Source organism: Ochlerotatus camptorhynchus, unplaced genomic scaffold (assembly GCF_037179485.1).
Source record: "Ochlerotatus camptorhynchus isolate MF236.1 unplaced genomic scaffold, CSIRO-AGI_Acam_v1.1 ptg000292l, whole genome shotgun sequence".
Lineage (NCBI taxonomy): Eukaryota > Metazoa > Arthropoda > Insecta > Diptera > Culicidae > Ochlerotatus > Ochlerotatus camptorhynchus.
The window spans coordinates 109,513-125,510 of record NW_027040781.1 but is presented as its reverse complement, the minus strand read 5'-3'; the positions used below and the strand labels follow the sequence as shown (position 1 = coordinate 125,510).

The 15,998-nt window shown below is 38.6% G+C and overlaps 1 protein-coding gene across 3 annotated transcripts in view; it reads left to right on the top strand.

Annotated features, from left to right (window-relative positions):
* Positions 1-15,998, top strand: part of Cad87A (cadherin-87A) — a 727,611-nt gene that overhangs the window by 661,600 nt on the left and 50,013 nt on the right. For all 3 annotated transcript variants that reach the window (XM_065228518.1, XM_065228520.1, XM_065228519.1), the window contains one exon: positions 1,692-1,860. In XM_065228518.1, the coding sequence (XP_065084590.1) occupies positions 1,692-1,860 (169 nt within the window). The remainder of the gene's footprint in view (positions 1-1,691; positions 1,861-15,998) is intronic.

The window sequence follows — 15,998 nt, the reverse complement described above, 5'->3', positions numbered from 1 at the left end:
AAGAAATTAAAAAATGTCCAAAGAAGAAAAAATTACGTACATTTTTATTCTAAGTTTACCACAGTTTGCTGTGTGAAGCAAGGCGATGAATTTGTTAAAGCTTGCTATATAATTATAAATAAAGGACACAAATGGTTAAAGAAATAGTAAGACATGAGTTCAGGAGTGCTAAGAACACATAGAATTATAAACCACGTTAGAATTATTTTAAAATAATTGACTAACCCCTTGATTGCCCTTCCCATTTTACAGCTAGTATAATCAATTTGACAGATCGATGTCCTTATGTACCTCTTGAAATCACTGAAGATCGAGTTCGACATATGTTATGTGGTTGTACGCAACACACCTATTTCACTGACCAGGCATATTTTATATATGATTCTAATGAGTGAGTCATTCAATGTTTTAGCTTTGAGTTTTCTCGAGCAATTACTAAATTTGTCACACTATCAAATGCTTAATTTTAAATTCAAATAAAATGAAGTTGATGTTCATCATAACCTAAAATTTCGTATTTATTTTGCCTGCACTTCCATTTGATTAACACGCTAGCATTAACTTAATTAAAATTGTGGAATGCCCGTATTTTGCCAGAAAATCTTTCACAACCGAAGCAACTAATCAACACTCACCGAAGGAAATTTGTTGCATTAATTTCAACAAGAGAAGACAAACGTTAAAGTCCCTACCACCACTATTGGGAGCTCAAAAACTGAAGCAAACCTAAAGCCGGTACCCACTAGGGATGATTTATTGCACCGAGAATGTAAAGCGTCCGGAACGTGTCGTCTTCATCCGGCTCATTGGAAATCGTCGTCACCTCAGCACGTATGTCATGCAGTCCACTTGGGTATGCACTATGTGCTCAGAAACGGAACTTTCTTTTTTGCCCCAAAGGGCAAGCGGACGACAAGAGACGGGGACTGTAATCTGACCATCCAAATCTGCCCGGAAGGTATTCCACTCTTCCTCGCACCAGGCAGCGTACACAGTATGAAAAATTGAACATTGTGAAATGTTTGCCTAAAATACTAGAACAAATTCGCTTGCCAACGAAGATGAAATTAATTCCAGCTATCAGTTGAGCCAATTCACCACTCAGAAAAAGAACCCATAAATTTCTCTGTTCAGTGTGAACGCTTTAAAGTATTGATGATGAATTGCTAAAAAGGACGAGAACATCCTCCGTGTTCCGGATTTCTTCTAATGGCCTCTGGTGTACTTCTGTTGTTCGTGCATACCTTTGTTGTATTCTCGCCAGACCGAAAGACTAGACTCACTCTCGGCATGGACCGCGCCCACTCACTTCATCCATTGTGAAGCTCGTCTAGCCGAGACACGACGATGCACCGAACACAGATTACAAAATGCTTTTACGGAAAAGATTTTCTTCAATGGCAAAACGTGTTGGCTGGCAAAAGGACGACGGCGGTGGCGACCAGGATAACAATGATAGTCCTGCCTGTTTCGTGATTTATGCAATCTTTCTACCCATATTCTCGAATTTCACCTACCCCGAGAAAGTCGACTTTTCATCAGAGGGGGGGGGGGGCAGGCCCATTATTCAATGTTTATTGCTGTCAGTGAGGTGACGCCACCGATCCATTCTCCAGTAGCCTTCTCGAGCGCCACCAAAATTTATAATATAATCTAACCCCAACAATATTGCTGTCCTTCTCTCGTTGCAGCTCTTCGTGCCTCCGTGGACACCGGAAGAGCCCCATTACCGATTCCAGGTGCTGGAGGAACAACCGATCGGAACCATCCTGACGACGATGCAAGCAACAGATGCAGACTCGACCGTCGCCGAGTACCGGATGACAGATAACAGCCATTTCGAGATAAACAACACAACAGGTAAGTGCAGCAGCTCTATTCTTGTGTGGTGTGTGTGTTGGGGGTAGATTGTTCCACAAGTCCAAGCAGGAATCCTACCAAGGAAAACGACGGTGACAGTCAACGTGCATGCACAAATTTAAGACATCATCGGCGGATCCGGAAGGGTGTCGGAGGGACTCTAAAGAGAGTGATTTACAACACATTGTGAATGGCCTCCGGGCTGCTGGCTGTTGCGCATATTTGTATGGATGGTCAACCGCAAGCACTTCCAGAAGTAGACGCCGGATCTTGTCCACAGGCTTACCTTTTGTTCGTTTACACGTTTGCGGGTTGTACCGTACCATGTTATCGGACACGTTGGCTGTGTCGTCGTCGTCGTTGTCAGCATGGTCAAAGAGTTGCGTGTCTGCTAATGAGTGGTTGTCTGGGTTTATACGCTGTTCAGTGTAGGACACTTAACTTTGCAAGGCCGAGAACACCGTAAAACTTGTGAGGTGAAAATAAGACATGGAAAATTTTAACAAACTAATGGATTTTATTAGCTTCCAGTGCTGGTAAACCTCAAATTAGGTATTGACAATATTTGAAGAAATTGAGAAAAGCAACTGTCAAAGGGATCTCATTCGAATGGATGATTTAAATCTGTTGTGTTGATTGACGTCACAAACCCGATATCGAGTCGATCAGGGCTGGAAATTGACTTGACACTGATCCAGCATCCAGTCTAGGTTTTACTCCACAATCTTCTGTCATAAGTTTATATCAATAGAAAGCGAATGAAAGTCAATTTGCAGAAGATGAGCTTCCAGTGATACAGTATATCATCGATCGAATGATTTGAAAATTTAGCAGGACTGCATAAAGATGATATCTCGATGAACAATTCAAAAGGTCCTATCTGCTTTGATCTATTCTTTTCATCGACTTTCTCTTTTGATAACCACTGCTATGCAAACAGGTTTTGCGTTCATTTTACCACATGTTTTGATAAAGGAAGATCTTATCTTGCGTCCAAAACGTCATATGCAACAGGGAAAGGTTATACAGCTGAGTCATTAACGAAAGAGAAAGTCGATGAAGAGAATCGAGGAATGCAGATAGGACCTTTTGAAATGTTTATCTGCCTATAGTGCGATCGACACCGAGAGTAACAATTGCTGCTTTGTCCACAGCTGAAAGCCCTGAAAGCAAACTGACATGAGCAGCTCCTTCCTGTTCTATTGTTTTTGTTATTTCTGGTCTTGAAGTCAGACTTCATTTGAAAGGTGCTGCATTGGGTGGAAATCATTATTCATTCGATGCACACATTGCCCCTTTATTTGACTATTTGACTGCCGAGCAACACTACCACTTTTTGCTCGGGCATTTGCGAATATTAGCAAAGCCCACCAGGGAGCAAGCATTGCTTGGCTATACTATGGTCAATGTTTGTATACTAACCACTCTATTCAATTGGCGTAATATTGTGGTTAGTAAACAAAGATTGATCACATTAGCCAAGCAATGCTTACTCGCTGGTGGGCTTTGCTTATATTCGCAAGTACCCGAGCAAAAAGTGGTAGTAAAGGGTGATACGGTCAAAATTTGGTCAAGGGAAAACGCGTGTAAATCGGTAAAATCGTTTATTTTAAAAATCAAATTAAATTTCTTTTTCAAGTTCAATTAGTATAAAATTCAGGAAAAATATTCAGTTAGGCTTCCGCTTTTCCAAATCCGAATTGCCGGGCCTTACGCTTGACCCCTGCCATCAGATTTTGTACAGCCACCTTGTCCACCTTCTCCGCCGCAGAAAGCCAGTTTGCCTTGAACTGCTGCTCGCCCTTAGCAGTTTTTTTGGTCTTCTTTAGGTTCCGCTTGACAATAGCCCAGTATTTCTCAATTGGGCGGAGCTCTGGCGTGTTGGGAGGGTTCCTGTCCTTGGGAACCACCTGCACGTTGTTGGCGGCGTACCACTCCATGGCCTTTTTACCGTAATGGCAAGATTCCAAATCCGGCCAAAACAGTACGGAACAACCGTGTTTCTTCAGGAAAGGCAGCAGACGTTTATTCAAACACTCTTTCACGTAAATTTCTTGGTTGACAGTCCCGGAAGCTATGAAAATGCTGCTTTTCAAGCCACAGGTACAGATGGCTTGCCAAACCAGATATTTCTTTGCGAACTTTGACAGTTTCATGTGCTTGAAAACATCTGCTACCTTTCCCCTTCCTTTTGCCGTATAAAACTCCTGTGCCGGAAGCTGCTTGTAGTCGGCTTTGACGTAGGTTTCGTCGTCCATTACCACGCAGTCAAACTTCGTCAGCATCGTCGTGTACAGCCTCCGGGATCGCGCTTTGGCCGTCGTATTTTGTTTATCATCGCGATTTGGAGTCACTACCTTCTTGTAAGTCGATAGTCCGGCTCGTTTTTTTGGCTCGATGCACGGTTGTAGACGATACACCCAGCTTATTTGCGGCATCTCGGAGAGAGAGGTTAGGGTTTCGCTTGAAACTACCGGCAACTCTCTTTGTCGTCTCAGCGGCTTCCGGTTTTCGATTTCCCCCCGATCCAGACTTCCTGGCTGTCGACAAACGTTCCCCAAACACTTTAATTACATTTGTAACGGTTGATTTGGCAACTTTTAGCGATTTTGCTAACTTTGCGTGCGAGTAGCTCGGATTTTCGCGATGCGCGAGCAAAATTTTGATACGCTGCTCTTCTTGCTTGGACGGCATTTTGACAACTGAAGAGTGAATTCCAAAATCAAAATAGGAGCAACATTCTACACACACACACCTTCAAAATGAGGGGTGTTCAGGTTTTTTAAATGCAAAATTGAAAGAAATACGTCAAGTTGATATTGACCAAATTTTGACCGTATCACCCTTTATTGCTCGGCAATGTAAAAACAATGTTTTTCAAAAATGTCTTTTTCACAAATTCATAACTTTTTAACCACTAAGCCGATTTCAAAGATCAGAATACCAAATTAAAGATAAAAAATTAATATTTAGGAAAAATACAAAAATATAAAAACAAAAGAATTTTGTGTAAAAAATTGATAGAATTTATTAAATTGAACTCAAAAACGATAAAAAAAACCTCTAGAAATGTTGTGTAAAAAAGCATAAGTTTTCAAAGAATATATAAAAACAGATTCCCCAAGGAGTGTTCAACTCTGCACATCTCAATCTGTGCCGAATACTTTTTCTGTGCCAAAAGCTGTGCCAAGCGTTGTGCCGAACGTGCCGAAGTGTGGCATTCAAGGTTTCAATCTCAGTATCCTATGCGTTTGGAAAACCCTGCAGTTTTGACTTTTAAGATCGTATGTTTACAATTTCAAGCTTTCATCGACGGTTCTTTGAAAAACGAAGTAAACAAATTCTTAATCCTCACTATATCGATAACAGAGCGAAAGGCTGATGATCCGATTCCTATAAACAATTACCTGTAGATTATTCACTCTCCATCACCTGTATTACCGGATTTTTTTTTTCACCTGGTAGCAAACGAACCGTAGCAACGGGTAAATCGATTCGAAAAACTTCATCGCTCAACAGTGTTCCTTAACGTGCCGAACAGTGTCCAGTGCCCGCTGTCTACAAGCCATTAAAACCATAAAAAAAAAACAAATACAATTAATGTTTTTCAATACAAAATCCAATTTTTTTTAATATATAAATATATTTTTCCATAAATGTATTTTTTATAACCTTTCATTTGATATTTTGATCTTCAAATTACAATGGTTCAAAAGTTTTAATTTTTTTAAATTTTTGAAAAAAAGTCAGTTTTGAAAAAAATCTCTTCTAGTAAATTTTGCATATAATTTTATTAATATATTATTTATTTACCATATTATTTTTGTTACAGTCAATTGGTATTAGCATACGATACAATCGATTTAATATGTCTTGCTTGTTTTTGCGTAAAATAATCAATATTTATTTTACTTGTAATCAGCTTTAAAAGTTTTTTAAAGTTTTTTTTTGTTATCTGAAAATTTTCCTAGTTTGGTTAGAAGTTTCGAAGCTAACGCATGTCCATAGGCCTAATAGAAAGATAGGCAGAAAAAGTGTAGCATGAAGAATGCTTGCATGCAGGGTTGCTTCCACTCACTTGCTATAGATGAGTGATTTTCGGAGTTGTGAATTCGTTAGATGTTGTAATGGAGATTTGTGTTGTTGGATGCGGAAGGAGATTGGAGGGCGGGTGTTTGACGCATAAAGCCTGTCAATTTCGCTTTCAGAGTGTCGCAGTCAGCGTTTTTATGATTCGTGAGCGCTCGCGATTCGTAGAATCGATGATTGTGGCTGCACGTAGATTTGACGGGTTTTGTGTGTCAGAAGCTTGCCTTTTGGCCCTTTCTTGTGTCTAACATGTGCAGAGTATCATTATAGCGTCTAATGGTTTTCAGATTCCTGGTTGCGTGAAATACATTTGTGAGAATATCTTTTTGAGATTGTACAGGGTGCGTGACGAATGTTTGCAGTAAATGGCATATTTGAGAAAAAATACACCAGTTAGTTATTCTAGCAATGAATGTTGTGCGATTTAGTTTCTTTCGCAACATATGGAAGTTGTAAGTAAATTTATTCAAAAAAATTGCCTTCCCCGACGACTGTAGTTAGACGCTTCCGGAAACTGCAGTATGCACGTTTTAAAATGTTTCGATCCATAGATGTCATCACTGCCTTGATTTTAGCTTTTAGCGACTTAAGTGTGGTGTGAGGGGTTCTATTGGTATCCCGTTGGACGACGCCCTATACAAAATAATCCAACGGATTGATATCGGGACTGCTTGGGGCCAAATTTCTTCCTCCCAAATTTACGAAATATTTTCCGTAAGCCATTTCTGTGCTTTATTAGCAGTATGAGCAGGTGCTCCGTCTTATCACTTTCCCAAGCCTTTTTTAATATTATACACTGTTCTTTCAGACACATTTACCGACCGAATTATTTCTTTCATGCATACTCTGGCGCGCAACAAAGTGACAACGGCTGACAGATTGCTCTCTTGTTTCGACATCTTTACGTTTACTCAACATTGTTTGTTTAAATCTTACACCTAACAGTATAAGCTATCCAGTGCTGCCAAATATATCTAAATCATGATGCACAAGCATGAGAAATTACTATTTGAAATTTACTGCAAAAATTCGTCACGCACCCTGTAGTAGTCACGTTTTGTTTTTAGTTTATATTTTATTTCTTTCATGTAGTTATCGTAAATAATAGTTATTCAATAATAGATAAGACATGTACTCGAAAAAAATGCACCATTTTTACCGTGTGTAACTTTTTTATCCGTGGGTAAAAATTGATGAAAATCTGGGTATAACTAGTTTGGAGTGAATTGCTTACATGTGCAAAATTTCATAACAATTGGTTCAGTGGTTATTGAGATGTCTTCGAAACAAGAAGAAAATGGCTGGAGAATTTTGCGCGCCGTCATGAAAAATCCGACTGCGACCATGAGATGGATCGGAAGACAACTGGGAATCACCCATATAACTGTATCTCGGGTGGTAAAATCGTTTAAGGAGTCCCAGACGACCGAGCGGCGGGCTGGAAGTGAAGAAAATCCAAGACAGCTGACCCTGTGAAGGCCCGTAAGGTGTTGGATTATTTCAAGCGTAATCCGAACCTTTCGATTCGCGACGCGGCTCTGAAGGCAAAGTGTTCCGCCTGGTTCGTTCAGCAAACCAAGAAACGAGCTGGGCTTCGTGTATTCAAGGTCCGAAGTTCGGCAGGCCTTCCCTGAACTACGGCAAGACTTTCCTGAGCACTTGTAGAACTACCCTGAACTTGGAATCTTGGAATTGAAGTTGTCATTTCAGTAGTAGAATTATTATAATTATACAATAATACTGTGTTTACAAATATGTTCAACATTTCAATAGTTCCCATTTTTTATTAATTGCAATGCTTGTAGGTATTGATGCATTTCGAATTTTGGTGTGGTTTGAACGAGTGTGGATTCAGTATCAACGGAAAAGCATTAACTTTCACCTTAAACTATAATAATGTATGATGGTCCTGAAAACAACCGTTTTGTCGTGATGGTTAAGCAATGCTGAGCTATTAGGGTGTTCAACACGGATGAGACTGGCGAGTTGTATGTTTTTTGGAACGAGGGTGACGCGTTGGGCTAGAGCTACTGAATCCGATCAGTAGCGGTGTGGCTTCATCCTCCTTCTTCGGTTAATGGACACCACCACACATGGTGATTGAATTATGATTGCGCGATCTTGGATCGATCTTTGATAGAACGATCTTTTTCATCCCGATTTCCGATTTTTGGGATCGATTCTTTGTCGACGAAAAGATCGAAAAAATCGAGTTTTTCTTTCGATCTTTTCAATCTTAATAAAAAAGGGTGTTAATTTTTTTAAGTGAATTTTTAAGTTTTGTTCATTTTGGTATTAACGTGTATTCAATTCACCCCTCACAGGATTTCCTTCCAAATTATACGAATGGAGCGGTGCGGAAAGTATCGTTTGTGCAGAATATGTTAAAAATAGGGACTTCGAGAGATTGAACTCGTGAGAGCTAATTTTCTCATAAATTTGATTTTATTGGCTTTCTGGGGACTGAATATACACTTAAAGCGAATTATTCCTTATTCTCTCAAATTCTATATAGATTTTTAACACTTCCTACCAGCGTGTTCTGGAAAATGGTCGGACGATGATTAATCTCACCAATACATTCGGGCCTACAATTCCACACCTTCTATAGAGACCAAGTTGAGCCTTGATAGCTAGCTGCTTGCGGGAACTGATGACCTTGACAAATGTCCAAATAATACTCTTAACAAATTTAGGGTGGCCCTGAAAAGGACCGTTTTGAAGTGATGGTTGAGTAATGCTGAGCTGGGTGTTCAACACGGATGAGGCTGTCGAGCTGTATGTCACTTGGAGCGAGGGTGTCACGCTTGGCATAGATGACCGACCCGCAGTGACTCACGAAGAGCTACTGATTCCGATCCATAGCATAGCGGTGCAGCTTCTTCCTCCTTTGATGGTTGCTTATGTGGGCTCTGCAGCTCGCTGCTTCCAGGCAGCCTTTTGTTGTTACTGGAGAACAATTTTCAACGCCACACGCCGAAAGCACTGCTACTGCTGCTACTAATTTCGACGACCGAACACCATCATAATAAGAACCATCTATCGACATAAACAAATAGTTCAAAACTCTTCCGCAAAGATGGCGCCACAATATAACTTCTTTCTCTGACGATTTGGAGACTTGATGTTTTCGGCAAAGTTGTTTGCCTTGACAAAATAAACAACTCTTTTGAAGACGTAACATTTCCACAGCCTACTGATTCCGAGTTATATGGAGTTAAAGAAAAAAATGTCGAAAATATGCTTTTTTCTTTCTGTTTCGGTTTTTTGCTGACAACCAAATAATGTTGTATTTTTTTTTCTTACGCAAATGCATTAAATAAATAACTTTTGTGAAGAAAAATACTGGTTTAAGCTTCAAATTTTAAAGATATTGTTGAAAAACCGAAAAAAAACATCCTCCCTATCCGCACGCGCCCGAGGATCGGAGGCGAATGTCACTTCGACTTGTTTCGTCTACTTACTACTCTCTGACGACTGTGCTGGGGAAGCAGCATATGCATGCAGGTGGATTGGTAGATTTGTAAGTTAATTAGACGCTTTTGGACAATGCTGGAAATTTACCAGTTTTTCAATAGTTTCTTGTTGAAAATCAACATTTGGAAGCATTGTTATCGATGCGTAGCCATATTTCTGATCGATAGGTGATAAAATTATTGAAATTGGACCATGGGCAGCTGAGTTATTGACGTTCAAAATCTTTCTTAATTTATTACATGTTCCATTTTCGGTTTTCACTAAGTGTACCCCCATATAGAAATTAAAGACGTAGTCCTACGTCAAAAAAATCAAAAGATCGACCTACCAAAGATTGATTTTTTGGTACCGATTTAATCAGTGGATCGATTCTAGAGCCAAAAATAAGATCGATCCATCAAGATCGATCTTTCTCTAAAGATCGCCCAATCCTAGATTGAATAAGCACCGTTCGGCGAAACCGGATGGAGTTCGATTCTGTGTTAGGGAAAGCGCTTTTTGCAGGCAATCGGTGATAAGTTGGATCAACATTGCAACAGTTTGACATATGTGTAATTTCTAAGGGTAACCCACGTCTGCCATGTTAATTTTAGCAGATTCGTAGAAAAATTTTCAATCGTTTGGCTTGTTTACAATTAAAATGAAATTGCACCCCCCAATGTGTTGCCGAAAGACGTAAACCTACGTCAAAATTGCATTTTCTCAATGGGTACAGTTTGTAATGCTCAATTGAGCAAATGTTGCTCACAAAGACAAAGCTATTCGAGTAACTTAAAAATACGTTACTCGATGGAACGCTGATGAATGTAACAGAGTAACAGATCAAAAAATACCCATTCGTTTAGTATATCCACTTTATGGAAGGATGGGTACGTGTAAAGTACACAAACTCAATTTATGGGTAAATTATGTAGCCAAAAATGAATACCTGTTACCCACATTCATCAACGTTCTCTCGTGTAACTTATTTTTAAATTATTCGAATGTCTTTGTGATTGTAACAGCTGCTCATTTGTGCTCTAAAATTCGTTTGGGTTATTCCTCATTCAAAAAGCAGATTTTTTTTTTGAGTACCTCGGAATACACAGAGTGTGGCTCTGCGGAGCGGAAATTTAGAATTTTGATTGGGTGATTAATAGCACTAAAATATATATTTAAAGATCGGTTAACTGAAAATTCAATTGGCCAAAAAGAGCAATCAATCCCATAAGAATTTGAAATTTTCAGTTTGGAACTTGGAATTTTGAGTTTGAAATATGAAGTTTGGAATTTGGAAACGAGCGAATTGGTAAAATTGGAAATGTTATGAGAGTTAGGGGAAATTGGAGAATTCTCAGAAGTTGTAGAATTTAGATAATTTTTTGAACTTAGAGAATAACCCAAATAAGAAATCAGCAACCATTTGGCATCCACTCTTATTTATGACGGTTTTATAATGGCAATGAACAATCCATTTATTTTAAATACAGCATTTCAAAGTGTAAAACATTGCTGCTTAGTAATTCAGCTTTTTGTTGATTCAAAAACCTTTTATAGTCTGACGAGAAGGTCGACGATTGCCTTGTTTAAAAAATAAATTTTAAACAGTTCTCAATCCCTCCATAAAACTGTTCTGTAATTCAATCATAAACTTCGTCAGCAATTGTTTATTAATGTATTGATCAAATACTCTATAAGAGTGTTCTATCATTATAAAAGCAACCATAAAATCATTTGGTTTTAGATGAGAGCAAAAGGCAAAAATATAAAAATAGCTTTTTAGTCTTTTTAAAGTGTGTCATAAAATCCACAATTACTCTGTATACAAATCGAACTTAAAAGACATGAAAGAAGTGAATAAAACCAAAATTTATGACAAGGAAATCTTGAAGGATAGACGAAGTAGGATGAGAAATTAAAGCGATCCTAACGTTCGAAGGGAAGTCGATTTCAGCCAAATTTACTTCTTTAGAAGAACCAGCACTTCTGGCTGAACCGGTACCAATAGTTCGAAATTACTTGGATCAGTACCGACAGGAAAATACCAAACTGCCAGTTAGCAGAGATTAGCTGATTTCCGATCCATGGCAGCGATTTTATTCGGCGAATGTGTCAACTCATCAAAAATTTCATTCCTGCGTCGTTTGATGGTGCACTTCGGGAACCACCCGGAAGAAGGAGATCTTCTTCGTAAATAAGTTATTCGAAATGCTAAATATAGGGGAAATGGCTCTAATGTTGGCCTATGGATCTAAGATTGGGCCCATCGCTAAAAATCTGCTATTTATCAATATCAATGGATATTTTTGGTTGCCATTGAAAATTTAGTCGATTGCTGGGCCCAAATTAGGGACACTTAGGCCGACATTACATACATTTCCCCTATTACAACAGTATCGCACACTTTCTGAGTAACTACCTCCAATTGTTGCCTGGTAGAATGCTGGATTGCACAGTGCAACTATATAAAGATAAACAAACTCTGACGTTTATTTTTTTTTGAAGACAGTTTTGCCTTCATAAATATTGAGTTGGTTGGAAATGCTAACATGAAGCTTTAGTGTGATGATTTATTAGTTAGAGAATGATCTTTAGAAGAGGGTAGGTGGATAGTTCCGTTAGAGTACGGCAGTATGAAAATTGAATAGAAGTTGAAAATGAGCGAAGGGCCATTAATGCAACAGTTTTTAAAAATACATACTTCAAGTATCCGCGTACATCGTACGGGTTAGGCAAAAATGTGCGTCTATCTTTAAAAACTGTCGCATTAATGGCCCTTCGCTCATTTTCATCTTCTATTCAATTTTCATACTGCCGTACTCTAACAGAACTATCCACCTACCCTCTTCTAAAGATCATTCTCTAGCTAATAAATCATCACACTAAAGCTTCATCTTAGCATTTCCAACCAACTCTGAAAATCGTTAACTTCGCGTATGAAGTAACATAAAAACACTTTGAATGTTCATAAATACTGCCATAAATCTGAACGGGTTAGGATAAAAAACCCGCTTTAGATAAATTCAATTCAGTCTACAAGTTTCTTCATAGAAGCCGATCAACTTTTATGCCTCCGCTTTTCACAATCTTCGTTTTTCAATCTACATTTCCTTGGATATAACTTTATTTTGGTTAATTTAACAATAACTAAATGTTTAAAATGCGAAAATATTTTGAAAAAAATCTTTGTCAAACTTGATGATCGATCTTAAGAATAATTTGGTTTTTACTTAAATTTAAAATAATTAGTAAAATCGACGTTTTCCGAGAGCGGAATAATTTCGTTTTATCATGTACATTTCACATAAGATTTAAAATGGAAACTTAAACTAGGCCACTTTATGAGAACTATTTAAATAATTTTGGTAATACAACAGGATTTTTATACGATCAGTTTTTATTTTAGATATTTTGATAAGATTGGATGGTAATAATGAATTCTTTTCTATATTGATTGATGCTTTTCTAGTGCATTTAGCAAGCGGCTAGGGAAAAGGGTTTTATTGTTGCCAAATAGCTTTTAGTGTAGCTTAAATACAGTTTTTCAAATAGTTCTCAATGCGTTCGTCATATAGCCTTCTTGCAGCAAATCAATCTTGAAGAGCTCCGAGAATACATCTTTCAGAACCTTCTCCAGGGTGGGCTAACTAGACAGATTCTAGTCCTAATGAGGTTTTGGTGGATGCATTAATGGCAAAACAGCCTTGACCAGGCTTAAAATGTTCCTTGGAAAGTTAGGAGATTTTGTAGACTTTGGAGCATTAGTAGAAATAGTAGTACAGTAAAAGTCAGCTTGCTTTTTAAAAATGTTTACAAATAGTATACGGAACCCATGCACTATTTCACTTTCCTTATTGCACCAACATGTACCTTAAACATTCGTCTTGAAGATGAATAAGAAAGATTTTGAATTACAGTTATGTGAAATTATTTATAAATAAAAGTTTAATGCACGAAGGGACTGAAAAAATCGTATTTGGAAGAATTTCGAGAATTTGAGGAATGTCGAGAATGAAGAGAATTCGGAGGAATCAGAAAATTTGGTAGCATTAAGAAAATTTTGACGAGTTTGAAAAATTGGTAGACTTGGAGATTTTGGGAGTTCAGAGAATTGGAGAAATTTGAGTATTATTTGGAGAACTAGTTGAATTTAGATAATTTGGCGAATTTTTAGTATTTGAAGCATTTGAAGGATTAATACAATTTTGAGAATTTTGAGAATTTGAACTTTTCAAACTTCGAAGGATTTGGGGAATTGGAAGAGTTGGTAGAATTTGGAGAATTTGAGGATTGTGAAGAATTCAGAGGATTCAGAGAATTTGGTGTATTTGGTGCATTGGGTATAATAAAAAAAATAGAGGAAATGTGCCGAAAGCAGTGTGAAAAAGGTTCCTTCATTCAATTATTGCGTTCATTATAAGTGCGACGAAAAGTGTGGAAACGTTAACTAAAGGTGCGCTTTTACGTCAAATCGTTTTGGTGTGTTCTGCGCACTTTTTCTTTGGTTTATAACGAAAAACTGCGCAGAAGACACCAAGACGATATAACGTAAAAACGCACTTTTTTTTTAAAGATTCCGCTCTTCTTGAAATGCAAAAATGATACCGGTGACAGACAATTCTACATAGAACTGGAATTAGGGCGTAGCATCCTTTGTGAACAATGACTTATCTCGTGATTTTCTAGGAATTCAAGGCACGCCTACACAAACCAACATATCCATCGAGTAGGGGAAGTCTTCCCCGACTCGATGGTGAAGTCGATTTGCCAGGGAGAGCCATGACTTTCGAGAAATCATCGAGTGATGTCATTGTTTACAAAAGCTGTTACGCCCTAATTCCAGCTTTATCTAGAATTATACTCCGTTGTGCTCCTCTTACTCCCCACTGTGCACACTTAGAAAATATGGCCAACTTCGGTAATTTTTACCGAAATCTGAACAGCTGAACTTCAATTACTTTTCAGTTACTTTGAAACTAAATCTACACTAAAATGACAATATTTGATCGTTTAAATAAGGTTGAAGATGTTTTGAAAATATTTTTTTAATTCAATGGACTTTAAAATGAAGGTCAAAGTTTAACCGAACGTTCAGCTGTTCTGATTTCGGTAAAATTTACCGAACACGAAAACAAAATCTTAGAGTGTTTGCTGTTTTAGTCACTTCTCCATGGTGGACACACAGTCCGTGAGATGGACTAAGGTACTTGTAATAGTACTAGACGCAGCCTGTTTCCAAATATGTATTATGGTACTTTGTTTAAAGAAACTTCACAGAGCCCACTGTTGAGTTCCGTCACATCAAAAATCCAACTTCTGCTGATACCTCTTAAGCGGATCAATGTAAGTGTTTCTAACATAAATGCATACATTCAGTGCAATCAAACTTGCTACACGGCTTACAAACAACCACCCAACCACCCAACTTTCAAATTAATCTAGATAATTTCAGTCGCGATTCCGCGAGGCATCTGATCCCATGTGGTGCGACGTCATGACGTTGTTGTTCAGCCAAATGGTTGTCTCTGTGGCTCATAGGACATTTCCTGGGTGTATACCCGTTACTACTACTGTCTACCACTTTGCCGATGACAACTATAATGACTCGCAATCCAATTCAGTAAATTGGTTCACCTCTGCCGCAGTTTTCCCAACGGTGCAATTCCCGGATCGAGATAGAATTTTGCTGCACATGAGCTATGCGATACAAATCCGACGAAATTGGATGTCACTAACCACATTTCATCTGATTACAAGTGCGCATATTGAGTTTTGTCTGGCTATTTTATTGCCTCATGTGAGGGGACAGGAATGGCCAGAATTAGAACTGCGGGAAGCGTGCTTTTCCATATTTAGAAACCCGACGACTGCGTCCCCCACTGACTCGGATGATCAGCAATAAAATTGTTCATAATTCGCGATAAGCATCGGCGCGCCAGTTTTTGCCGGGGTGGTGTCATGTCCCCAAAAGCTAACCTGTCAACGGCTGGATTTGCACACTTAGGCAGGCTTTTGTTCGAAATCGAAACAATTTTAGCGAATCAACCCCCCACCACTACGTCTCTAGGGTCTCAAACCACAGTGCGTTCCGTTCACAGCAGGAGGACCGGCAACAGTGACTGCAGTGTTATTAAAACTGTATAATTGTTCTGGTGGTCGATAATAGCTCCAGGGGCTCGTTGACACCAATAATAAGGATAATAACAGTCCTTCCAACCAGGCGCCAATCGTGACATGTTCACTAATGATCACAACGACGCACGTGGCATTTGGAGGATGTGCGAGCGTTTGTTGATGGCAGTTTGCAAAAGAAAAAGGATACGTAGGCCTACTGCTATTTTAGATTTTGTGAATTGTGAATTTCTTCGACCAGCTCACGGTTGGAAATGTGCAGTGCATATAAGCACGTATTTTTTTTAATTAAATCGAGTCATTAAAGGCTGTCCACGAAATTATTGTACCACTCAAAAATATCGTAAAACAAAAGCCATTTACCAGAATCATTAAACATTTTCAGGTTTCAGAAAATATCGCAAAACTTCACTCAAGTTTCCTCAAGTTCCGACGAGAAGTTCGGAGAATTTCCCATAAGA